At 38.5% G+C, this 27,732-nt stretch overlaps 1 protein-coding gene across 3 annotated transcripts; it reads right to left on the minus strand.

Annotated features, from left to right (window-relative positions):
* LOC142406105 (desmocollin-2-like) lies at positions 1-27,364 on the minus strand. 3 transcript variants are annotated; one of them, XM_075494549.1, is made up of 17 exons: positions 27,040-27,364; positions 24,313-24,397; positions 21,484-21,686; positions 20,887-21,012; positions 19,469-19,624; positions 18,381-18,525; positions 16,960-17,126; positions 15,154-15,288; positions 13,698-13,883; positions 11,973-12,232; positions 11,606-11,748; positions 9,620-9,835; positions 7,770-8,003; positions 5,656-5,777; positions 4,152-4,388; positions 3,462-3,507; positions 3,249-3,377 (listed from the first exon to the last, which is right to left on the minus strand). In XM_075494549.1, the coding sequence occupies exons 1-16, from the start codon at positions 27,076-27,078 to the stop codon at positions 3,472-3,474; spliced, it is 2,490 nt and encodes an 829-aa protein (XP_075350664.1). In that variant the 5' UTR covers positions 27,079-27,364; the 3' UTR covers positions 3,249-3,377; positions 3,462-3,471. The 3 variants fall into 3 exon arrangements, with proteins under 3 accessions (XP_075350663.1, XP_075350664.1, XP_075350665.1); XM_075494550.1 differs by lacking the exon at positions 3,249-3,377 and adding an exon at positions 3,381-3,398; XM_075494548.1 differs by lacking the exon at positions 3,462-3,507 and having other exon boundaries at positions 1-3,377.
* Between the last annotated feature and the right edge of the window lie 368 nt (positions 27,365-27,732).

The raw sequence follows: 27,732 nt of genomic DNA on the forward strand, positions 1-27,732 counted from the left end.
TGTTCTGTGATCATTTTAGAAGCAGTAAGGAAGCCCCACAGACAACTGGCCAGCTTGTGCTATAAAACTTCAGCTGGAACTCACCACTGCTCATGCTGCAAGGACAAGTACAGTATAACATCGCAAACACACTTCAATTAAAATTTAAAAGTCCAATCCCCTTCAGAAATAGGCATGCTTATCTTCATAAACTAGTTCATGTACAAGAAATGAACAGTTTTTGTAGAAGTTCCTTTTATTTTGCAAAAAATTTATTACTCACTGTTGTACAAAATACACCTAAAACATGATGTTAAGATAATGTTGACGTAACTAGATAGTTGCAAATTACCTAGTTGAAGAGAACAAATCTTCACAATTTTTAAGGTGATTCAAGACAGTAACAATCAGTGAATTACACATTTTGAAATATTTCATTTGTAAGCTTTACACAAATGTTATCTGATAGTTAGTATTTGTAAACCTTAATGCTTTATACAAAATTTTCATTCACATAATTAGAAGATACAATTAAAATAATGTTTTACAGTTCATTTTTTAAAGCATCTCAATTACCTTTCTACTCTTGGTTTTACAGAAATAGCTGGGTCAGTTCAGAATTTTGATTTTTAAAAGAAACAAATAAGTAGAAGTGATTACAAATTTGCTTTGTTTAAAAACAGACAAAAAATGCAAGTAACTAATTATCTGTGTTTGTTGAAATGTAAAAGAAAAAAAATTAAAACATTTTTAAGGTAAATTAGACTAGAAAACATTCTTTTGATTTCACTAAGTTATTATTTTAACTCCAGAGCAGAAAGTTGGCAACCATCTACTTAAAATAGCCAATGCCAATTCAATTAAAGCTCATCCAAATTTGGTCTATTCTTTTAGACCAGTACCACTATTACATTTCATGAGGAAAGAAACCATATTTCCAGCGGTTTCTCTACACCACCCCCCAAGTAATTTTCAAAAGAGTGCATTCTGTTATTTATCCGAGGTCCTTCTGAACTATAGGATTTTTATATAATTTAAAAAAACAAACAAACAAAACCCACCAAACATTTAAGGGGGGGGGGGGGGGGGGGAAGACATTAACATTACCTTAAAAAGTATATAGCCAATAACTAAAGATAAAGATGCAAGACACAAAGAAGCAAAGAAATCACTAGGGGACAGATCTTCACCTGGCATAAAGTCAGCATAGCTCCACTGGCATCAGCAGAGCTATCCTCAATTATATCTGCCACAGATCTGCCTATCCATGTACAGCAAAATTCATTTATGTTAGTGATAAAGAAGAGTAGTGTTCAGAACAGTAGCGTTAGCATGCATTTTTTAAATAAAGTAAGTTCGTAACACCTTGGTTCTCATCTAGTATTTTGCTGCTGGTGACTGTCACTCTTACCACTGGCAGTGTATCTAGTTCAGGATGAATTCATGACCACTTTCAAATGATAAGACTAAAATACATCTAACATTGGTCTATGAAGTTATTAACCACAGCTAGTTCTTACAAAAAATATTCTGAAGCCCATCTACAGTGTGAAACAGAAGGTTTTAAAAGTACTACTTTATAACTTTGGTAAGTTTTTATACTGCCATGGGTTTTCACTGACCATAACCTGTGTGGAATGAACTGCAACCACTGGAAGTCAGCAGCAACTGTGCATTGAAATTTAGAGCAGTGTGACTCTTAGTTATTACTAATAATTCCTTTTACAGATCATTAGCTACAGTAAATTTTAAAATATATCTCCCTAAGGCATATGTTTACAGAGCAAATCCTAAAAGCAGAATTATAGCAACAGAAATAAGTAATTGCACAAGTTTCTCTCTCTCATAGGCAGGAAGATGTTCTTTTAAGGCATAAGAGAATTCCCAGAGTGCAGAGGAAGATTACTTAACCAGGAGTGCAAATATTAAAAACATACAAAACCTGGGAACCAGAGGCTGAATTCCAGAAATAGCTTATGGCAGCATTCAACTGCCATCTGCCAAAAGTATTTCAGACTTTTGTATATATATATATATATATATATATAGTGTATATGTATACTTAATCTAGTAAAATAACAAGTGGGATTCACATGATTTCTGCCAGAGATCTGTGTAAATGCTTGCCTCTACAACCACCACATAATACACTCAAAACAGACCATTTATCCCATTGTAATTTTGCATCTCAAATAAAACTATCTTTAAAACACGTTATTAATGCAGTGCATGCTCAGTCCCTTTGAGTCATATCTTCTGTCAAGTTCTACTTACAGAAAGAAACAGTTTAACAAAGTCCATAAAAGGCAATAAAAAGGTAGTGGTAGCTACAGGGGACAAAACTCTTGGCAAAGTTCATCATTTCTGCAATGATACTATGTTAAAACTCACAAGAAACTGAGGTACAAACTTACATCAAGTAAACATGAGATTTGTCTTGCATTCATTTGAAGTATGATAGTTACCCCTATTTCCTGATTTTTTTTTTTTAATCTTTTATTTCCTTAAAAGAAAAATACATACTCGCATACAATGCTGATACCCTATGTGGTGATGCCATAAATCCCTTAGGATAGCAAGTTTGATGGGTGGTAACCCATTAGGAGAAAAATATATTTTTGAATATTATTTTACATATATACAATATATATATTTAATTTTCAATCAAAATATAGTTTTCTAATGTATTCATCAGTATTTTTAATGTGAAAAATGAAAAAGTGTTTTGTATCTCAGTTTGTATAAGTTAAAAATTAACAAGGTTTTTGATATCCACCAGCTATGTTTGTTTTATTTCTGCAGAATTAAAAGAAAACAAAGAAACAGTGAGTTAAAAAGCTTTCCTTCTCCAAAGCCAAATACAATAAAATTTTGAAGCTGAATAATTAATTAAAAGGACAACACTAAGTTTTGCATTTTAAGTAACCACAAAGAATAGGAAATGTAATCTAAGTAGAAACTAGCATTACTATATTAACATAGTCTAAAGAAAAAGTATTTTTAATCCCTTATTTTTGATTGAATGTGCCTAGCAGAGATTAAAAAAAATGCTGTAAATTTAAAGTAAGAGTTATTTACACTCTCACCAGTCTATATTAATTTTGATAAACCTCTCCCCCCCTCAATTCCAAAATACCTAATATCACAAAAGTATAACAGCCACTTATTTACAGTTTTTTTCAGCACTGTGAAAGGCACATTTATCTTTTTATGCATGTTTCTGCTAATGTCCTAAACTTGGGTTCCAGCTGATCTAAGAAGTCAAGTGCCTCTTCTTCATGCTGATCACTGCAGCAGCCTACAGAGCCAGCCAAGGATCCTTTTCCTTCATAGTTATATGAAAGGAGATAATCTTCAGAATGCTTCTGTTCTTCATCCTGTCTGCATAGATGCACCTTCTGCATAGGAAGAGAACACACCTTATTATTTTCTTAAATTGTTATTCTAAACATATTGCATAAAAATAATTTCTTTTGATTTACCTTTCATTGATTAATTTTTAATCAGAGTGTGTCCTCTAATGGATTCCTACATACAAAAAATGCACATGATTGGTCTATATCATTAAGACTACAAAATATAAGTATTTAATAAAGAAATCATTTCTACTAATCATGTATGTAACAATAAAAGAGGAAGAACCTGTTTAAATAACCTGTCAAGCAACTAAAATCCACTTGAAATTAAAAGACTGATTTACACGTAACTAGTTAGGCAAGTAGTGAGAGTTTTTGATCTCCAAAGCATGGAGTAACTACATTTCTAATGCTGTACATTCATTCCTGCACCATTGCTAAGACAAGTATCAGGTTTAAATTAGTACAAAGCAAGCAGTTAGAATAAAAGCAAACGGACATTGTCAGAAAAACTCACAAAAGCTCAAGTAAAGTAATTATTCTAAATGAGTAAATATTCTAAATGAAAAATAGCATACTGCCCATAGTTTAAGCCAAGAAAAGAAAGTCATTTACACTTATGTCTAAAATATGTAAAGGATGACTTCTTGAAAGGGCAATATTCCAAAGGGGAGACGGGAGCAAAGGAAAGGAAAAACGAAACAAAACGAAAAACAGAAAGCCACCTTTCTAGCACAAATACATGTCTTCCTTGAAAAGTCTGCATATATTGATCATAATCAACACTCCAAAAAAAACCAGTTTCAGAATACTTACTTCACCTAAACGAGGATGTGTGAAATTATGCCATTCTGAGTAGGAGTATCTACACGTATCCATCATAGGCTGTCCTCCGCCCTCTTTGACTGATCCCAGAGTCTGATGTCCGCCTCCCTTGACTGATTCCAAGGTATGCCCTCTTCCTTTTACCATTTCAAATGTTTGTTGATCTCCTGTTTTTATTCCATATCCTCCTTGATCACTTGTAGTTTGTAGAGGAATTATATTGTGATCCTAAAAAAAGAGGCAGCAGTGGGGATACCTTTACTTTTTTTTTTTTTAATTCAAAAGATGAAACAGCAATCCGGAACTGTCAATAGTGAAAACTGAAAAGTCTCCAGCTTTGCACTGTGATATTTTGAACAAAAAGCTATCCTTAGTACTTAGTGTATAAAGTTCAATAAGTGGTCTTTGGAAAGGATACCATGACAAGGCAGGGGGGAAATCTGTATTTAAATATGATATGAGATCCAAAAACTGAATCTTTATCCCAATGAAAGCTGTACTATAATCCATATGCTAGTTTCTTAAATTATCATGTAAAATAACGTTTGGTTTTCAAAGTCAACAACCTGTAATCCATTAAGCCAGATAGACAGTCATATGCATAAGTTTCATTCTGTTTCTTCACACATTAAGTCTGTATACTGAGTGAAATACGGAAAAACTAGTATGGGATCACAAATTAAAAACTATATTATCAGTTTATAATGGCACTACATTATGCTTCATAGGCAACGAGAAATTTGACACTTGTCACCATTAGGATTTCTTGGTTTTCAAGGTGAAGTAAACTCAATGGTTTTTAAAGTAATCTGCTTTTCTTGAGGAGGGCAAAGTAAGTGGGTGAGGGACAGAGGAGAAGGGGAATAGTCTGAAGACCTAAGTCCTTGTATATGAACGCAGTCCTGGGCTGGACTATGTTCATGGTAGACTGAATCTTTAAAAAGTTTAGATGTCAAAATCAAGAACGTATTTCATGAACATGGACTGTTCAATTATATTTTTTACACTGGCTCAAAAATTAACTGTATTTGGGGTCACTTTTCAGGGGAAGGGCAGAAATTGCACCTGTGATCTACAATGAGTACCTGCTAAATTTAAAAATCCTTCTCCAAGGAAAAGCAATAATGTTTTGGCATAAACACACATTCAACATAGGCAAAAGAGTAAATTTCCATCTAATCTCATTGTTGAAAATGACTGAAGTGATTAAAATGTTCACCTGCACGTTCCAACCAAACAGTTAAAGTCTGGAAGAATTATAAGCAGCCAGGCTAACAACCACAGGATATGTTTAAATATATATGGTACTACCAACTCTGCCTAAAATAAGAATTTTCAAATTCTTGTTACATAGCAAAGCATATCTAATGATCCCTGCGTTTATTGCTTATTTCCTTTACTAAATTGCTTACTTGCAGGTGGTCCTGTTCTCAAACTGAAATGCTATGGATGTCTTAATTACATATTTCCACATTGAAGTAAATAGACAACTTACCATCACCTCTTCTCCTGGAGCTTCTGTATTTGAAATTATTAAGTTGTGATTGGCACAATCATCAGTCACATGCCTGTGCATTACCCCAGAGCCACAGCAGCCACAAATTGTGATCAGGATTACTACGGAAAGGAAATAAGGGAGGAAGATACTATGAACTTTACATCATAATGGTATCTGTTTGATAATGAATTTTGTTGTATTAGCCTTTTTAAATACCTACACATCAAGTATGGTTTAAAAAAATTATTTCAAAAAATGCCCATACTCAAAACTGTGCATATATACATTTATTCCAACAGCGTACGGAGTTTTCATTACACTGTTGAACTATTTCATTCTTCTAAAATGCATCTTGGTTTCCCCAAAAGAAATGCAAGCGTCCCTTATGAAAACACTGTGACTGCAAAATTTCACAGTAATAAAAAATTAAGACCAAATCCAGGTGAAAAATCATGTCTTATATACAACTTTGTTGTAGGCGTAAGACATTTTTCATGTATGAATACGCAGATGTCGAATTATGTCATAAGGAACTAATATGCAAGCTAAAGGTCCCGGTACCAGAAACAACTGCTTCACAGAAAAGGTCACCAGAACCCTGGAGGACTTCAAGCATTATGTTACAGAACAATCTTATTTAATTCCTTGTATTCAGCTTATTCCTCATATAATAATACTTTTTGTTGTCATGGAGACTCAGCCAGAAATGACTTTGCATAAAAGAATCATGAGCAACTAATACTTCTCCTAAACAAAGGACTAAACATTTCATTCAGGGAACCACTCTTTCCTTCTCTTTTCAAGTTGATAGCTTAAAAATAAAGAAGCCCACGAGAAATAGAGCAGTTCTGCCTAACTGCCCACTGAGCAATTTGATCTCTGAACGTAATAAACTTCTGTGGAAACCGGCCAAGAGCCACTTTCAAGCTCATTTAGCGAAATCTGCATCAGTGGTTCCAGTGGGTCGCCTCCCGATGCTGACAGATGGGAAGAAGACATCCATGACAGCACCAAGTAGAGGATACATAGGGTAAAACCTAGCCACAATAAAATAATGGGTCTATCTGGGAGGAATGCAGTCAAGGCGTAGCAACAAAAAGCTAGCTGATGTTTCACACAGTCCCCCTACTGAGCGTCCGCACATCTGAAAGTTCCACCTCTGGGAATTTGGGTACCTGCCCTGCTCAGATAAAACATGGATCTATCTAACCTTCAAAACACGTGCAGGTCCCAGTGTTCTATCTAGCTGAGTAAGAACAAGTAGCTGAGACTGAACTGGGGCAAGACAGGTTGTTCATTACCAGAAAAAATGGAAGAGAAAGAAGAAAAGACAGGAAAAAAAAACCCGAAATGCTGAAGTATTTGTTACTGTAGCATGTCCTCTGATGATTTTTAAGGATGTTATTAGTCAAACTATGTCTGATTCTGGTAAAAAAATGTCCTGGCTTTGCTATTACATATCACTGTCACCACCTCACTGGTTAACAGCAATATCAACGTGCTAAGAATCTGTTAGTCTTTGGGCAACTCCAGGAACACAACATGTATTCAATGGTTTGGTCTGTTGTGGAAGTATCCAACCTGTCCTTCAACACTACACTGGCTCTTGTAAAATTCCTTGTGAAATCCAATGTCTCAGATACTCCATGTTTTAATCCATGATACAAGAAAGGTCACAAAAAGCTCTAGGAAATTTATTTCAGCATTCCTACGAACAGAAATGTGCATTCCAAAACCAGCACTAAACTCACAAACTAAGCTACACTCGCCTGAAGACAAGATCTGATAAGCACTACAAATCCCATCTTCTTTCAGTTCAAGTGCTGAATGCGGTTTTTTTGGCCTTGCCAACATGAACACACAGAACATCTTACATAAAAGGTACTTAAAAGAATAAACAGAAATCCACACACAGTAACTACAGGACAAGATGAGAGCAAAAAGCCTGTGATACCAATACAAATAGAGCAGGTATATTAAGTCAGTGATGAGGGCTATACAACCGCCTAAATAAAAAAAGAAAATTTTGAATCAAGTTTGAATCAGGTTCTCTCAGCTAATTTTAAAATTAAATGGTTTGCACTTCATGTTAAAAAAACAAGTGTACTTACGCAGCAATAAAAGTGATCCCAAGATCATTGCAAGGATGGCCCATACACCAAGAGTAACATTTCCTCTAGGACTCTCACGGGACACGTTATTGCATTCAGATGGAGTAACACAATCACAGAAGTTAACGCTTATGCGGTTCTCTCCTACCTTTCCTCCGTTATCGATCACACTTACAGGAATAGTGTATGTTCCAAATGGAATGTCACCCTTTGGTGAAAGATACACAGAATTATCTGTAAAAAAAGACAAAACCAGATCTAGTGTTAACAATACCTGAAACTCTGTTGTCACAAATGCAACCGTAATCACAATCTTCTCTTCTGTTACAGCTATACTGCTACCAGATCTGCATTAGCTAGTTTAAAGCTAGCTTAAATGAGTTGACACAAAACTACATCTTGGAAGGATTTATACTTTCAGCACCTTTTAAATGTTAGAATTGAAAAAGCAAACCTTATACAGCCTTCTGCCAACATATGGTTTGAAACTCTGAAGTTGATTCAGTTCATTATAGTAAATGACAGTATTTGGGCTTACGAGTAAAGACCATCAACTGAACTGCCATTTATTAAAAGGATTTCTGGTAATGTGATTGGAATAATTAATCGTAAACTTAATTTATACCTCTTCCACTCTATTGCTATATTCAGTGGGAATGACTATATCCAGTGGGAAGTAAAATCCATTTAGTCTGCTGCCCTGCTTAGTGGCAATGATTAGTGACCACATGTTTTGGGCAAAAGAAACAATTTGTAAAAAATATGTACAAGATAGACACTGATGTACATAATGGTTGCTTTATGATGAGGTATATGAAACCACATGTACCATCTAAAATGCTTTTTCAGTTTGCCTAATATAAACCTTGAAACTCTTAGATGTCTTTGCTCTAAGACTTTGCTGCCTTTTGCCTTTCATTAGTGAATGTTTGTCTGAACCCGTCAGAATCAGACCCTTTTCAGGCTAATTCATGACAACATAGTAGCAAATGTATGTGCTGCTCTTGTTGCCATCATCTGGTACCCACCAGGAAACCACCATCGGCTATAACTTTTTATATCAGCAAATTTTAGGAAACAGTGATTGCTTTGGTAATAAATTGTTTACCTACTTCTATCAAAACTATAAAAATTAACATAAATATATTAAGGGGCATAGTAATGTTTTCTTTCACCCAGCTCAGCTTTACCAAAAACGCGCTGTCTGACAGCAGTACTAAGAAAAAAAACTGCCAGGATTTTTTTAGTCAGCCTCTAATCAATTTTAGGTAAAGTTTCAGTTTTCCTGTTCTCCACCATTACAGCAGCCTAAGAAAAGTTGTATTTTTCTTTGGAGTATTAGCCATTTCGTTTTTAAATTCCTTATGAATCATGAATGTATACTTCCTTTTCCAGAGATGTTGAGGCAATGCATTACATTGGTTTTTGTTTTCCCACCCAATCTTTTTACATCATAATTTCAGACAGCAGCTGATTGCTGACCCAAGGATGTTGGGGACAGATTCTTGTTTATGCCTTAAGAGGCAGAATATAATATCCTTCTCCTTGCCTTTGTGATGCCAACAGTGCCACCTTCTTAACTTCTGCAAACTGTTTCAAACTCAGGACAGTTAAGATAAAGAATACTTTAGCTGTTCCCCTTTATTTCTGGCATACTCTTGATCTCCTGTACAGCAAATGAAACTGAGGAACCACTAGAGATCATCAGGGCTACCTTGTTAGCCCCACTGACTACACCAATTCCAAACATACACTCATCCAATCTATTCTTACAGTCCACCCAAGGGAGAGGCAGCAAAGCGTCCTCTGGCAATCTACAGCTAAGCGAGGAGGAAGAAGTCTTAACATACCGTTGTGTCGAGTTATCTTCCACGAGGAAGCCAAGCTACGGTCAGTTATGCGATATACAAATGGTGTGCTGTAAGGAGACTCATCACCATCCTCTGCAGTAAGGCAGATAGGTTTTCTGTCTCTGCACATTATATAGTTGGTTTTAGTGATTCGGGGGTAATTCTTGTTCCCAGGCTGGATGACAACCTGAATTGTTCCAGTGCCTGTTTTGCCATCTATGAGAGAAAAATAACTACTTTTAGCACTTACTTCTAACATTCACATATTTACTTCTAGTCCAAACTTTCACAATGAAATATCATCAACTGCATATCCAAACTTAGAAGTAAGGTGGAAAGCAGCTGCTGATTTAGCCAAAAAGAGAGAGAGACTTCTCACAGCTCTCTCTTGGCTGCTTCTCTTTGCTTGGCTGGTTGTAGAATGGATCAACAGCTCCCAAAGCTCCATATTCTGCATGTGCAATACATTTTGTTGAGCGTGTGTATTTGTGTGGGGACAGATACTGTTCTAACAGGAGGACGAGAGAAGAAAGAACCTGTAAATCAGGGGTAAAGGATGCTAAGCCAAACAGAGTCAAAAGCAGAAAGTGAAGGTCTACAGCCTTTTTCCTTCGGGAAGGAGAAAATAAATTACACTTTCTCTACTCTCACTTCCCCTGGGAACACAAACACTTTCAGAAACAGTGGGCTTCTTTCTGTCTTCTTCCCTCTGAGTCACCACGCAGTAGCGGGATTCAGCAGTGACACATACTATGTCACCAAAGTCTGCATGCAAGAAGTGAATGAGCCTCCCTCCTAATTACCTTTTTTCTAATACAGGAATGGTCAATGCTTGTATATGCATTCCAGTGAAATTACATCAAGTCTACTTTTTAAAACTTTCTCTAGAGATACCTGATTGCAGATGCATATATTATGTTTACTTTATATGCAACAGAAGTTCTAAACAATTTAAATTCGTATTATTTACATTTAATTTTCATATGCAAACTTTGGGCAGAGTTAGAATTTTTAGCTGTAAAGCAACTTCCAAAGGTCTGCTCTTTACTCCCACTGATGTTTAAGCACATAAGGGCTCAAACTAAATCCTGCCATTGGATTTAGAAAGGCAGTCCATTTTTCCTTTTTAATGTAAGATACATACTTGAGAATTAAAAGTGTGACCTATAAGCCTAACATTTCTCTTTGCTAATCCATTTGCTACATTTAGCATTTGGGAAGTGAAAGGTGTATTTAATCTTCTTGGCTAGATGATGTTGAGGCAACAGTAGGTCTTTTCCTACAATAAATGCATATACACAAATTAATCGGAAAGAATAGATGATCACTGACACTAAACCAGAACCAAAACTTGTTTTAGAATGAGAATCCGAGTGTACAACCCTTCCTTTACATTCAGAGTAATCTGTAAGAGGTCATCACCTGAGCAACACATAGTGTGAACACTGTTACAGAACCTAGATGACTGAGAATAAGAGTAAGAGCGTAATAACATACAGCAATGAATACAGCTATTCTTAGAGGTCCTTTTAAATTAAGGGTTTCCAAAAGCAAAGACACCAAGAAGTCAAACAGAGGAGGAAACAGTAAGAGTTGCAAGGTCAACTTTTTTCCAAAAAGTTCTCTCTCTCTCTCCCTCTCTCCTTTCTCTGTTGTCAACTTCACAGCTGCCAGGTGCTATCACTTAAAAAAAGTAGTCAGGAAATAAAAGGAATACAATCCACAGGAAAATCTCTCAATTTAAACTTAACAAAGGATTTTAAATCGGAGCAGATAACTTTTGAAAACCTTGAGAATTTGCCCCAATTTCTTAAATGCCTTCCCTGCCATATAATATTCCCTAAGCATTTGATAGAGCTATCGCAAAGACAAGACAACAGACTAGGTGGGCCTCTGGTCTGAACCAGTATAGCTGTCCCCACACTAAATTTGCACATAAACATCTATTACAGACCACAAAGAATACTGACAACATTTAGTACTCACTTCTGTCTATTGCGAGGACTGTGATATTGCATTGACCTCGTCTCATTTCTCCTACATCTCGGTCCAAGACTTTAATGGTTCTGACTTCACCTGATTTTTCATCTATGCTGATCCAATTACATTGGCCGGGTGGTATCCGGTAGCTGTCAAGAATAATTTGTTTGTTCAGTTAAAGACCTCAAATATACACACACGTATACATACATACACACACATACATATATAGATACATGTATTCATATACACCCACCTGTGTGCGTGCACACACACACACACATATATATAGCATCAACAACTATTTCCCCCACTTCCCGTATCCCGCCCATGCTGTACTCCAAATAAACTGGTAGATAACATTGTTTCATACCGTATGCCTTCGCTATTTCCAGTTTCTGGATCTTCTGCTAGGTATCTCCCAATACTCGTCCCAATCTCCTCACATTCTTTAACATTTAGGCGTAAGTGACAGGGTTTAAACACCGGCCCCTCATCCACATCCAGGACATGCACTGTAACAGAGCTGGTGCTCTGGGAAAGTTGTTGTGAATGTGGTGCCAGCATGTAGGGTGCCTCGTTTTTGACTGCAATCACAATGATCCTCTGCTTGGAGCTTTCATAGTCCAGTCCCTGCAACAAAGGTGGGGCGTTGGTTTTTTTCCTTCAAACCAATACAAAATTTGATATTGTTTTCACTGCCCAATTATGAAATAGATAAAACTGTACCACATTTATTTACAAAAGAAGTCAGCTATCCTGCTGGAATATCCAGCTTGAGACACAGTAAAGGGACATGATTTAAAAAAAAAAAAAAAAGTTAAGTTCTAACTTAGTCAAAGAAAAGAACCTGAGGAACTACGGCTAATAAGGTAAGCAGCAGCACTGTAAAATTTTAGATGAATACTCTGACAGTCAATTACTAATAGAACTGAGATAATTAAACATGGTGGGGGATTTTCTCCTCCCATATCTAGTTGGTCATTATTTTAGGTTATGTACATTTCCTTTCCAGCACAAGTCAATCCCACTTCTTGCTAGCACCTACATTTATTTCCTAGTAAGACTTCACCCATTACAAATACATCTGAACTTGTGGGGTTGATCAGTATCTACCATTTATTCTTCAGACACCTTCTCCAAGGTCATCGTATGCCTTTAATAGAGCTATTTATATACTAAAGTCATAATACTCTCTAGTCTACTACAGCATTACACTAAATATAAGAAATTTCAACTGGGTTAGTATACCAGGGACATAGCTTTAGAGAAAGCTCTAATTATTACCAGCAACAAAAAACATAATTTTAAAAAAAAAAATCCAAAAACAAACACAAACAAACAAATTTAACTGGCATCTCTGCCCTTACAATGTACATCTTCAAATTTTAATATTAATCTTCTCTGCTCCTTAGAAGTTACCTGTTATTGCAGTTTTAACAGATAACAAAAGAGGCATGAAGAGGCAAAGGGACATGCTGAAGTACAGGTACAGTGGTCCTTCTACCTCACATCTGTAAAGTAGTGGGTATAACAAGTAACAAAACTAACACATAGTCTTACACGTATGCAGACTCCCTCACATCCCACAAAAGCAAACCTGATGTCACTACCCTGAAAAATAAAACCTGGAGAGTTTTATGCTGAGTTAGTAAGTTTAATCAACTCCCAGAGAGAACAAGACTGGAGGAGATGGTCATCCCTCCCCTCCTTTGCCACAATCCCTTTTCTGTTAAAAACCCAGCCATGAAGCATTCCTCAGTTACACCCTTAAGTCTAAACAACTCCAACTGTGGAACCAGGCAAAAGCACCAAGCTCTTCTGGAATGACAAACTGATGGGAATTCCTTGAATTTTGTGCATGCAAAACTGAGGAGTAGTCTGGAAGATGAGTTTTGTAGGTTAGGCACCACACACAAGCCTCATTTGAAGTGCATTACACAATCTGCTCTAGAAGAGTGTTCAGATCAGGAAGAAAGCATGATTTGCCTGATAGTTACAGATATTCTTTGAATAAAAATGAGCTCTAGATTATTGGTTTTAAAAGCAACACCTGAAGACACACAAATTTTCCTCTATCAGTTCCATTTTTACTTACCTTAACAACACACAGTATTCCTTCATTTGTGTTTTTGTCTGTTGTAATTTCAAAGGACTGATCATCATTTCCTCTTATAATTTCATACACTGCTCCTGAGCCAGGCAAACCAGGTTCATCAAGATCAACAACAGAGACTCTGAGTATTTCTACGTTCACTCTGTTTTCCTCCACTCGTGTTTCATACTTGGAGTGTCCAAAAAAAATTAAAAAATCAATTTAAATCAGAGAATACTGTTCCACGACACAGGACTGAAGAACACTGTATTTAAATAAGCCTACTTAATCCCAAGGGGTCAATTTACCAAGCTGCTGTAATGATTTATTTTGTTTTCATGCATTAGCGTATTTCCCCCACTCCTCCCTTACACCCTAAGTGAAGCAGTAAACATTTCCTGCCAGCACAGTTGAAATCTCAGCTCCTTCATACACTCAAACTATCACTGACTTAATTAAGTCTGGAATTTTCCTTCCAGGAAAGGTAAAGTAGCACAGTTTCCCCCGGTTACATCGGCTATAGGTGCTAATTTGTGTACAACATGATCAAGCTGAGCATTAGAAAAGGAATTGGGGTAAATAAAAAAAAATATATAAACAAACCACAAGAACTTGAAGAAAAGCCAAGAAGGGTGAAATATGTCTCTACTTGGATGGCAAAGGATGAAAGGATTTTTCTCATTTTTTTATCTTTTTAAAGAGCTGTGTTATTCTGTACAAGCTCAAGAAGCACAGATAAGAGTGATTCTGAATTAATATTACTGATGATATTCTACAGTAGCAAGTGGAAAGGATAAGGTACGTGTATTCCTCATGGATAATGAATTATTTTTCATAAATTTCATATTATAAAATCTCCTGTGGTATTTGAGCTGTATATATGGTTATTGAGCCATACTCTCTGTCCTAAAAAATTCAGATGGCTGCAATAAGCAAAGACTTAAGGCTGCATTATAGCTATTGGTGAACAAGAAGTGGTTTAAATATTGCTTGTGTAGAAGAAAAAAAAAGTTAGAAAAGCATAGAAAACCTCAGTGAAAATCCTTGTATTTACTTCACTGACACTAACATTTTCATTTGCAACACAGAAGTAGCCAAAAGCTGGTCAAATGGTAACAAGGTAACAACAATGCTTAGGAGTGAACCTGTCCCCTCCCTGAAAATGGCTAAATTACGGGATTTCTAAGACTATGCATGGCAGCAGAAGTGAATGAATGAGTCATGTCAGCTTTCTCCCAGTGGACATAAGGCAAATGACTCAAAACAACTAATATACCAATAGGTCTAATTACCAAACAGCACAACAACCAACAGGGCATTCTCAAATGTCTATATTGGCATTAACTGTCTCAGGGCATTAGGCTTCATATTTCAGGGACTGCCCATCAGGAAATTAGAAATGGGATAAAAACAGTCTTTTTTTTTTTTACCTTTTTACATTTCATTTATGAAGACTTACTTGTAACTGTTTAAAGGATGGTGCATTGTCATTTGTATCTTCGACCTTAATGACAGCTGTTCCTGTAGTGCACAAACCAAAAGGCTGACCTGACATATCTCTCACTTCAATCAACAGAGTGTAACTGGATACCAGCTGAAAAGATGAATAAAAGCATACAGAAGTTTGACATACTCATTTTTTTAATCACATAGTTACACACAAGAGTAGAACTAAATATTTTACTCCCATTCCCCATCTCTGCTCTAAATTCAGTGCTTCCCTACAAAATCAGGCAATTAGCTTTGGGGCTTTTTCCCTATAGTTCCAAAAGGAAAACAAGTAAAATATTTTTCAGACGCTAAGCAGCACTGAGTTCAGCATCTGTTAGTAATGTGTACGCTATATCCCATATCAAATAAAGCTTCTCACAATGTCAGCTTTATTGTCCAATACCTGAAGTTTTGCAAGATGCAAATGATGCACTTTCATCTGCTATCTATGTCTCCGCTTTGGAGCAGCAGAGTATTCCCTTAGGTTTCCAGCTGGTAAAGTGTTTCAGTGTATGTCTCTTTTCAGTGAGGATGCCTAGAAATGGTGCTGCAATCAGCCTTTGTTTGGGCTGTACATGACAAGGCAATGTCTGCCATTTGGCACAGTCTGGCAGGGAAGGAGTCAGTGCCCTTACCAGTTCCAAGGGGATCACTGATAAGCAGCCCACTTAAACCCCTGACTTGAGTCACAACAGCAGGCGGCTTTTTTTAGCCTTATTAATACCTGAACAACCCAGGGAAGGAGGACCAGGGGCGACTGGGCACAAAACGAGGGAGTTTGTAAATCAGGACAGTAACTGCAGTCCTGAATGCCTGGAAGTAGCATTAGGTTTCTCACGTGGAGGAAAAACCTCCTGTTCAACTTCATAAGTTTATCTTTAAAAGATAGGTAGTAGACTCATTTTTCAAGCTTTCCATCCCTCAGCAGTCACTGTGATTGTTTCTTTAGTAGACATGGTGATGCCCACAGACGCTGCATTTTTCTCTTGCTAAAGAAGTTGAGCAGTGTACCTGCAAGTGCACAATTTTGCAGCACACTGCTAAGGCGGATTTTCAGCCACGAAGAGACTTAAGTATGCCAGAATATGACTCTTTTTATCCTCAAAAAAGATGTGCCCATAGCAGTGTTTTTTTCTAGAATGACTGTCTTAGGCTAGAAATATTATTTTGAGATACACATGCCTGTCAGTTTTTCTAGTGTACACAATCCCTCTCACATGACTTTTTATCCACCCCCCCCCCCAAATAAAATAAAAAATAAAACCTCCTATTATCTTATTTACTTGAAAGCTAGCTGGTAAGAATAAATGGTTTGTGCTTTAATTGTAGAAAATGTTACATTACTGTTTAGGTTTCAGATATTGAAGATATTTCTATTGAGTAGAGGATGACTGACTACTTCCAGAAAAGTTGGTTCATCTTCCCTGTAAAGAAGCAAGAAGCACCTCAAATGGAGCTTGATTAGGAGGAAACAGTGGCTCATAGGATTCAAGAAAAGAGAAAGAATAAAAACCCATTGGATTTTCAATCCAGAGGTCGAATAAGAGAGCAGCGGGAGGTCTCCTGCCAAGATTAGCTAGAATATGGTAGTTCTATGCAGAAATTCTTTGGACCAATTACAGGCCTCTAGAAAGCTTTGGAAGCTCGTTAGACAGGGAAACAAAAGAAGGGTAAAAGAAATTATTTATCTGGTGATTCCCGTGCCAGCAATTCAGAATTAAGAAGCTATCTTAGTGCCCTAGATGACAGCTAAAGATGCTTCAGGAAAAATCACCTCTCTATCCAGCTGCGGTGATAATACAGAAATGACCCCTGTGTCACCATGTAAAGAAAATGCTGGGGTTACTGGTGGATTTTGTGACACAATGCGGTATTTCAACTTAGTATGCAGAGTATCAGGCTCATCTCTGTCCTCTGCAGTCACTTTTCCAACAAGTACACCTGGGAACACAATACAGCAATTTTAGTTCCAGAAAAATCTGTAAATAATCAGAAATTATTTGAACAGGTATTTCTATTTTAGATACATGAAAATAGCTATTCAGTCATTTATCTCTAAATGAAAATAATATTGAAAACACAGTAAGTAGTGAAAATACAGTAACAGTGTAAAATTGCCTATTTTAATTCTCTGGCTATATTTTCTTCTTCTTAGACAAAGTTGTAATTATTGCAGCTGTCACAAAGTATAATCAAAAGAAATACTAAAAGTTTAGGTTTCAGTGAGTGGTTTTGACAGTGACTTCTAATTGAGCATCCCAAACACTGCTGAAGAGGAGTTGCCGGGGGGATGAGAGCGAGGTTCGGTGCTTTCTGCCATGGTTCAAACTGCAGTACTGCCTCTCGGGGAGCACTGCTGTACTTCATCCCTGTAGTCCAAGCGGTTTTGGAACTTCACTCTAAATCAGTAAGTCACCCAGTAATAAGTAGAACAGCTCAGAGAACGAAATGCAACTGGCATGTTTTGGGGTGAAGGGGAAGACATTTTGCTTCCTTTTTTGTGAAAGTTAGACTTCAGACTTTCCCCACTCTATACCCCTAGCCTAGGAGATGAGTGAGGAACGGCAAACCACAGCTTTTGCATTCTTTATTCTCTGGGGTCCACCTTTCTCCCTGCTTTTGTCCTCTTTTACAGAGACACGTGAAGTCAGTAACAGGGCAAATCCCTGCCTTTTACAGGTATGGGCAGAAGCAAGACTTCTCCTCCTCCCTTCCCCCTGGGAAAAGTCCTACCTTAGTTTATCAGCTCAGACAAACACTGTAAGCTTAATCAAAGGCATTTTACACCTTAGAACACCACCGTTTTAGTTGTTTAGGACACGAATCTGTTAAAAACTGCTGTTCTGTCAATCAAAACAGTTTATGGAAACAGGTGATTTTGGATAAAATTAAAAGAACAAAGTTCTGAAGTCCTTACACCATTTTAGGAACACTGAATCACCTCAGTGTTCAAGTTAAAGTTAAAAACTTCTTTTTCACACAATACTTTTCACTATGATTGAGATAGCATTTTGGAATTTCTAATCATTAAGAAATCTTGAGCTGCTCTTTGCAAATTCAGCCTTTGCTGTAAAGAAATACTCCTTAGGAAATCCCCCTGAAATTGATTAAAAGGCAGGATTACACCTAGTCATACTGGTACATAACTGAGCTGAATAGTGGTAATTGTGTACACTGATTTAAAACAATTCTTACCAGGTTTGGAATTTTCAGGGACACAAAACTCAAAAAGGTCCTGTGTAAAATATGGAGCATTATCATTATCGTCCTCTATCCTGATTGTATGCACAAGTGGTACCTCTGGTGAATAACCATCTGGAGTGGTTGCAAAGCAAATGATCTGTAAAACATAAATTCAGTAATTCACTTCATGCCTAAGCAACATGAAGTATTATTACACTTTTAGTTCAATGGAGGAGTCAATAAAATTAAATACAGCGTGCCAATCATACCCTTCTCAAGACCAGGCTCTTCAGCCACATGGAAGGAGAAGTGACTGGTATCTTACGATGACAGCAATACAAAACCTTTAAATGCTCTCCAGTCTTTCCCCTTTCCATTCCTCGCACTACAAGTATTTGAATCACTTTCTTCTCCCCGCCCCCCTCCCAAGTCTGTCAAACACTTTTTTCAAGTCTCTTCAACACATTTTTTCCAGGTGTCTACGAGGCAATCTCAGCCTTACCAAAAATTTAGATGCAAATATTGCTATTTAGAACAAAATCAAGAACAACAGCAAAACTATCTGCCCATTACAATATAAACTAATAAAATGCAGTAATGAGTACTGCAAACTACCTAACTAATTAGAAGCTGTTTGCTTCTACTAACTGCCTTCTTACACTTCTTAGCCAGTAGAGAGAGCAGTGTACCTTGTTAACAAAATACCAAAATGGAACAGCTTGAGAACGAGAGGCTCAAAAAACAACAGCCGTCTAGAGTTTCTCATGATTTTTTTTAAGCAGACCTTTTCCACCTTCCCTGAAAAACTCTGGGATAACTTCAAACTCTTCCCAAAAGTGATGTAAATCCAACAGCTCACTACATTTATGCTCTAATTAGAGTCTAAGCAGTGAAAAGCAAAATTACTCTCAAGATCTAGATGACCAGCTATTTCTTTATTTGTCACTGATTTCTTCTCTATGACACCAAAGATATTACTCAGAACAGATAGCTGATTCCAGATCTTGTCTACTCCCAGCTTCCCCTGTAACCCAGCTTTCAAATATATGCATGACAGAAAAAAAAAGATTTAATTATATTTACACAATTTAGGCCTGTACCTGAAAGCTTGGATATTGTTCACGGTCTACTGCACGAGTAGCAAAGATATTTCCAGTTTCTCTTTCTATGTAAAACAAACCCTTTGGATCTTGATCAATTCCCGGTCCACTCGCAGAATAATAAATGGTGTAGTTCTGAGCCGTGTCTGACTGGACCTATAAAGAACGTGTTTTTAAGCCCAAGGAAAAACAGCAGCATCATTCTAGTACGTTTTCCCTCTTTTCATAATCATATTTAGCACAAGCAGGAACTCTTCAGAAAAACAAAAACAAAACTTGATTTACTTCTACTTCTTTAGCAGCTTAAAATTCACAGAATAGGAGAACAGCTTGCCATGTAACTGCCTTCCTTTAAAATGTGGATACATGAGAAAGGGTAGTTAATTCAAACTCAGAAATGTTTAGGACTATTGAACAATTAAAGAAATGACAGTGTGCATAAAAAGTTATTTTGAAATCTAATCTCTCTAGAATACTGAACATACAAGGCACATTCAGATACACATAGCTTATTATTTCTGTTCCTGTTCAAGAGATTTTGGTTTTAGTGCACTCATTGAGAATGAATGCAACTAGAGAAGAAAAACAAAAAGGAAGGGAGGAGAGAAGAAGGAGGAGAGAAGAAGGAGGAGAGAAGAAGGAGGAGAGAAGACGACCACCTAGCGTATAGTCCAGAGATATGCCAATTCAGATAGCCTCTCTGCATCTCATTACAAGCACCAAGGAGGTAACATTAGCAGTTCATAAACATTCTCCTCCCCAAATACTTTCCTTACCTACTGGATGCAGCAGTTAGGAAGGTAAGATTAGTAGAAGAATGATTGCTCTGCACAGACTCTGTTATTACACTTGTCTCTACACATCTGCTACCAGCCACTCTGTAATCTAGTGAAGGCTAGATGGATCTACGATAACTTTGGTTCTCGCATTTCTCTTTCACGCCTACTTGTTTTCTTACAGTAAGTACTTTTCCTAATAATATAGGCCATACTCAGTCTTCAATGCTACGGGTATACTCCTCAAGCTCCGGAAAGGATGTAGACATGCAGGTAAGATTCCCCCACTCTTTGCCTACAAAATCTTTTTCTAGGCAATGTTTTGTGGGGGTTTGTTTGTTGGTTTTTTTAATTACACATTCCACTGATTTCCAGGCCAAAGAGCTCTCTTCTGATAGTATGCCTCTCTCCTTTTTACAACTTTTACACATTTCCAGTTCATCCCAACAGCTATGATCACAAGTTATTTCAGCTACAAGATCACAAGATACACAATGAACGGGACAGAACAAGACAGAGGAGTAACAGCAGGAATGTCATCAGTAGGGAATACAAGAGAGCTCACTTTTGCTCTTCTTTTGTTATAAAAGTCACATACAAAACTAGCTTGTGTCATAAAATTAGGATCCGTATAAAATATACCTGCTGAATTTGTAGTGGAAAAGGTCCCAGTGCATTCTCCATCATAACAGATGGAATAGGGCCCCACCTTCTTTTGGTTCGCTTGAGAACTGTATCTCTAGCATGCCTGGTCTTCTGCGTCTGGGTCTAGAAGATAAAAAGACAGGTAAAAATATATCCATATATTCTTAACTGTGTATATTTTTGCTTCACTACTGTCCTGCATTTCCATCTTTTTTCCCTCTGCTCCGATTTTCCCACTGACCATTTGTTTTTCCAAGGTCTTCATTTCTGATTGTATCTGTGATAGTATTCCAAGAGTATTTTCATTCATTGTAATACTTTCCACGAATAAAATCTGCTTTGATTCCTCAAATATGTTTTTTAAGATTCTTGACATTCCTGATTAAGCTCCTTGCTAGCATCTCCCATTTCAGAAAGGAAGTCTCCTGACAAGCAACACAGTGATCACAACTGCTAAATAAAAATACACTCTACAACAGAGTGCTTCGCCTGATGATTTGAATCCCAAAATTCAACTACAGTTACCTAGCATGAAGCTGTACTCTGTAAGATGTTATTTCAAATAAGTAGGGTATCTTGAAATTAGAAGCTCACCCTTTTTTCTTCTTCCACCAAGCTAACATGTATTTTCTTTTGTACATGTTCTTGAATGTCTTCAAGTAATATGGTAAAAGTCGTTTTCTCAGCAGACAAAGAAATAGCAGATGTTGTGTACACAGAACCATCCTCTAGAATTTTGAAGTTCCCATCACTGGAACTGATAAACTCTGCAGACTGAAGGCATTCTTTCAAATCAACTGTAAGAAAAAAATATTCAGACAATAACTCAAACAGCGAAACAGTAACATCCCTCACAAAACAAAAAAACGTTCCCTAAGTAAAAATTATATTTACTGACACATGGAGTCTTCAAAAATTTGGTCATTCGGTATTTAAGCATCACAAATATAGATTCTAGAACCCATTTATGCACTCAGATTTGACCAAGTTTAAATGAATTTCCACTCTTGTGTTCATAAGTGTTTCCTAAAGGACATGGGTGCTTCATGGATATCTTTCAACAAAATACTATTACACTGGTAAAATTATTGAAGCATCGGAGATGAACTAATACATTTAAATGCAAAAAACATTGTAGACACGCTCATTATTAGATCAGTAGCTATTACATTTGCCTTGTGCTCCATGCCCCACAAAATCACTGAAGATGATTAATTAATGCAAATGCCCATCTTGGAAGTTTTGCCCTCAGGATGAAAGCACTGGCTGGTACTATGTGATTTAATAGTCTTGGGAGGACAAAGGCCTTTAAATTATGAGGCAGACAGATGGGAGAGATAAAGATTAACTCTAGAACAAACGATTGGCAATTTTTTAGTATGTACATGATAGAATCCCATGCAGTTTATAGGAAGTACCAGGTAAGCTCAGCACACTTCTTAGGCATTTTTTATTGCATTTGCTATCACTTGTGGCTAAAATAAATTTCAATAAGCTTGGTTCATCAGCGAGTAATTCAGCACTACAGCTGGAGAAAAAGCAAAATCAGGATTATCACAATGAACTGCAGTAGGACCACAGCACTAAGCAAGAATGATTCAGCACCCTGAAAAAGATGAAGGCCAGAGACCTAAATTCTAGACAAATGACCTGTGCAGAGTACAAGAGGTGTCAGTGTCATGTTCTCAAAATCAAAACTTTTCAACACTCCTTCAGTGGTAACATAGTGGATGGGACCTTGCTCTATGAAAGCTGATTGCAAAATTCCCCGAGTAGAGTAGATTCAGAATTTCACCTCATATATGTAGATGATATTTTCAATAAACTAAATTTAATTTCCCTTTCAAGAATGCAAGAACAGATGGGAAGCAATAATTTTAAATATGACGTGATTTCTTCCTTCCTCTTCTTAAGTCTTTCTTTTAACTGCCCAATTAAACATTTCCTAGATATTCTATAGTACTGCAGCAGTGACTCCTCTCCCTTGTCAACCTGTACAATGAGAATTTAGTACTGAAAAAGAGTATCATTGCCTCACTTAAAGGTGTCTCATGCTGCTGCATATTACAGCACTGCACTTCCAAAAATATCAGACTGGAGATTTTGTTTCTGATGGTTATGTGAGTCAACATTATGCTCAGTTAGCCATAGCTTTGTGGGATCTTTTTTCTTTACAGCCTCTCACATACGTTGCATGAGTCAGAAATAAAAAAACCTTACAACAACCGGGAAAAGCCTGAGCCATTTCATTGTCAAGGTATGGTCCTTGTATCAATGCAAAATATATTGTGCTTTCTCAATAAATGTTTAAATAATGTCATTCAAGCTATAAAGGTTTTGTTAAATGTTTGGGGAAAAAAAAGTTTAAGTTCAATGTTATGCAATTTCTTTCACAGTTTTTGTTATAAAAACAAAACATGAAGTTTTGTTTTTATATAAATCAAGTTTATTTACACAGAGAAATGCTAAAGTCTCTGAGAACACGCTAAATACTTAAACAGCTGTAGAATTTTTTTCATTTTAAAATTTAACAGTAAGGTCAATGAACTTTCATTTTTAAAGCTAGATTTTCTGAGCACTTGTATTGTGATGAACTACCAATCCACTTTATTTGTTCCTTCTGTAGAAATGTGGATTAGGATTGCAGATTTGGAGCATACTCCTCTCTTGTCCTAGGACTCACACAGAGCACCTCTGAACCCTCAAAATCAGTCTCAGGCAGCACAGAACCCTGTAGCAGCTCCTACGCCACACCTTTAAAAGCTGCCTTTCAAAGACTGGCCTTAAAAAAAGGCGTGGGGTGTTTTCTAGTCTCCCCTATTCCTCTCAGTCACCTGCACACTGCCCTAAACCAAGACAGACCACCCAGTCAGACAGGAGCACTCTCCCAGTCGAATGTGCACGCAGGACACCTTTGCAACTCCTCTCCTTGCGTGCCCTGAATGCCTCAGCACCGCTGAGAAGTCGCATCTGTGTTACGCAGAGCAGCAGCTTCTGGGTGCTTTGCTTGTGTGGGTTTTGTCTTCTTTTTTTTCTTTTCCATTATCCAAATGACTTACTGACTTCTTCACATGACTCTGTGGGTTATGGGTGCAGTTTGGAATATTAAGCTACTTATTTAAATACTAAGCCCTAGACTCCAAATCTTGAAACCATTAAACTCTGTCACTCTCATTTTAAAATAAATACTGAAAGCTGACAATAGCTGTTTACACAAAAGTCAAATGGATGCACAGAGCCAGTGTTCAAATCCGTAACAAACATAGGGCGTATCCTTCGTAAAAAGGCTGATCCAGCTGTTTAACTGGCCGTCCAGTCATCCATTCATTCCATTAAAAAAAAAAAAAAGTCCCCTTCACTGTTAACAGCATCTCCAGCAAAGGTGCAATGTTGTATTAAGACGGGCATCTCGCAGTTTCTCACCTCTGCCAACTAGCGTGTCAGCCTCTAGCTCAGAAGGAACATGAAAAATGACTTTCTTGCAAGCTTCACAGCACAGACTCAGTACCTAGAAAACAAATTAAGAAATCAGAAAAAAAAATAATTACATGCTATTTTGAGTAATAACTACAGTTACTGAAGCTGCCTTTGGTTTGTTTGTGTTTTAAGACAAGCCAGTGAAAAGGCACAGAAAGCACCCTTCAGCTAAAAAGGCAAGTACTATGCAGCACGGCACGTAAAGTTTCAAACTGGAAACAAGATCTGACTGCTGCTCCTGGATCTGTCCATGGCCTGTGGGGTTTTTTGTAAAAACACGGCAGCACTGACATCAACAGCAAGAGTTCCCTTTGACTAGAAGATTTCACCTACACTACTATTTTAGTAGTAGAAAGCCAAAATACAGCTTCACAGTGCACTCCCTCCAATAGCACTCTTGGCCAATTTACATCCAAGGTCTCTAAGTATTAAGGTTCAAGCCGTCAAAACTCAGTTCAGTAGAACTGTGGTGATGCTTAACATTAAAGGGACAAGTGTCTTATTAAAACCACATGATGACACTTGCACTTACATATCACTTTGCATCTTCAAAGTACATTCTCAACAAACTAATTAAATCTAGCTTCAGCAATTAGATATGACATAAATAAAACGTTGTGTATCACAGCAGTCCACTCCCATATAACCAGTTACAAAATGGGGTCCTCCTCAAAATTCAAATGAGTAGTAGATAACCAGACCTTTTTATAAAAAGAATCATATGAAGGTACAAGGATTTTTCTCAGCACAAAGCAATTTAGTCCTGACCTTAGATTATATATATGTGTGTGTATCTCTCTCTCTCTCTTGCCTAGTTTCTATCCAGATGTTTAAATTGTAATCCAAAAATCACACAGACAATTAAACAAAGAAATAGAGAAATGTAAATAAATATATTCACCCTTTTAAGTACATTTATTCTTTCAGGATGAAAGTCTAGCGAAAAAGAAAGTCATCTTTATTTTGCACATACCTTTAGGATTAAAGGTATAAAGCAGTAAATAGCTAATGGAAATTCTGAAAATTACTTGTGATTCTTATTAAGAAAATATTTAAATAAAAATACTTTAAAATCTTTAAGACAGTAGGAGCTTTTAGAAAAACTATGATCAGCTACAAAAAATAAAGTTGAAATGTGGAATTTAATCATTGCATTAAAGCCATTTAAATGCTGCGTCTGCATCATAAAAGCTCTTCATACTGTTCCTTACATATATATACAGAGATACAAAAATATGTATATATAAAACTATTTAAACATTCCTGTTTATGTATTAGTAGGCACTTTCCTTATTAATAGATACTTAGTAACTCTCCTGATAGACATTGTATTAAAGTTATTAAAATCACACCATCTTACTACATTGTTCTAAGATATTTTAAGAATCAATGACATCTAATTTTGAAACATTAATGCCAAGCTAGTCTGATGTCAGCACAAAGAACTATTGAAGAGTTAAAAAAATGTAAATACGGTAGTTATTCATGGATATCAAGATATATGGAAACACCAGGTAAAAATAAGCTGTGATGTCCTTCCACTTTACACAAAGAAGACACTTCAGCAGTTTCTTGAGTTTAGGTGTTGCTTTTTTTCTATTTGACAGAGGGATTTCTTTTTTTAATTAGATGTATGAGTAAACTCGCTTGGGTTTCTTTGGGTTTTATTATGAATATCCTAGCAAAGGCAGACACACATAATGTCTGGAACAGTAACACTGCCATTAAAATGTACATATCTAATGAATACAAAAATAATAAATTCAGTGCTTCGGCACTAGCGAGTATTTTTCTTTCAAGCTCAAACGATCATCTGCCCTCTTTTTGCCTCTTTTTGTGAAAGCAATGATAATAGGGAAGAAAGAGGGTAAGAAACAAAAGACAAATCACTTTCACTCTCCACTAAAAAAAAAAAAAAAGAAAAAAAAAGGAAAAAAGAAGGGGGGGGGGGGGAGAGAGAGACCTCCCCTGCTCTCCCCGACAATGGCCTTTCTGTAGCTGATAACTATGTACAAACACAATAAACTGAACGTAAAGGAAATCGCTGAAATCGTTCAATGCACAGCTAATTCTTCCAGAGGAGCGTAACACGCTCCACACCACACGCACAACCCTTCCCATGGAAAAGGGACACCCGTCGGGGGGGCAGAGGGGGGAGACTTAAATAGAATGAACCGCGGTTTAATTTTTCCTATGAACAACCAGAAGCAGCATTAACGACCAGAGCACGTGTCCACCGCGTAACCTCACGGCACACTCCAAAAGCCACCCGACCACCGGTCCGAAAGTTAACCGAACAACCAACCGGTCTTCTCCCTCCGCCGAAGCCCTCCCCCCCGGCTGCGGCACCCCGGGGATGCGCCCCGAGGCCGCGCAGCCACCGCGCTCCCCTCCGCGGGGCGCGGGCTGCCGCCCGCTCCTGCGCCCGCACCCGAGCGCGCCCCTCGCAAGGACCCCGCGGAGGGGAAAGCTTATTGGGAATAAGGAGCCGGAGATCAACCCCTCACAAGTTTCTCCTCTGCGCTGCGCACCCGCGGGGAAGCACGTAGCAGCGCGGAGGAAAACCGCGGCGGACACGGCCAGGTGGGTGAGCGGGCTGCGCGGCCGCGCACCGCCGCCGGCCCGTTCCGCTCCGCTCCCCCCCGCGCCCACCCACTCACCCCACTCACTCACCAGGAGGCCGAGGACGAGGCGGGGGGCTGCGGGGGCCATGGTGCGCGGGGGTACGCGGGAAGGGGGGAGCCGCCGCCGCCGTCGGTGCTGCCGCGACGAGCGAGCAAGCGAGTGCGCGGTAGCGGTGGCGGAGGAGGCGGCGGTGGCGTGTCTCCGCGGCAGGCCGTCTCCCTCTGTCCCCTCCTGTCTGCCAGAGGAGCCGGCCGGTGGGGAGGGTGGGACCGCGCGCAGCAGCGGCGACTTTAATTACTTTTTTTTTTTTTTCCCTTCCCCTTTTGAGTAATGCCTGTCCCGGGCACGGCGCTGGGACACCCCGCCCGCCTCGCCCGGCCCTGCCCGCCCACCTTCGCGGTGAGGCGCTGGCCCTCCCGTCCCGTCCCGTCCCGTCCCCTCCTCTCCCCTCGCTGCCCCGCCCCGCCCCGCCCGGCCACGGCGCTGGCTGTGCGCGGAGCGGCGCGGAGACGCGCCCGGGGACGCTCAGCCCCCCGCGGCCGCGCCCGGCCTGCCCCGGCCTGCAGCGTCCGGGCGCGGTCCCCGCCGCACCCCGCCGCGGCCGCCCGCCGTTCCGCGCTCCGCGGGGCGCAACGCGCGCAGGGTCCGCGGACGCGGGTCCCGTCGCGGCGGGGCGGTCTCAGCCCCCGGCCGCCACCGCCCACGCCCGGCCGGGTCGGGAGGCGAGAGCGCGCCAGGGCG

Source organism: Mycteria americana, chromosome 2 (assembly GCF_035582795.1).
Source record: "Mycteria americana isolate JAX WOST 10 ecotype Jacksonville Zoo and Gardens chromosome 2, USCA_MyAme_1.0, whole genome shotgun sequence".
NCBI classification, from domain to species: Eukaryota; Metazoa; Chordata; class Aves; order Ciconiiformes; family Ciconiidae; genus Mycteria; species Mycteria americana.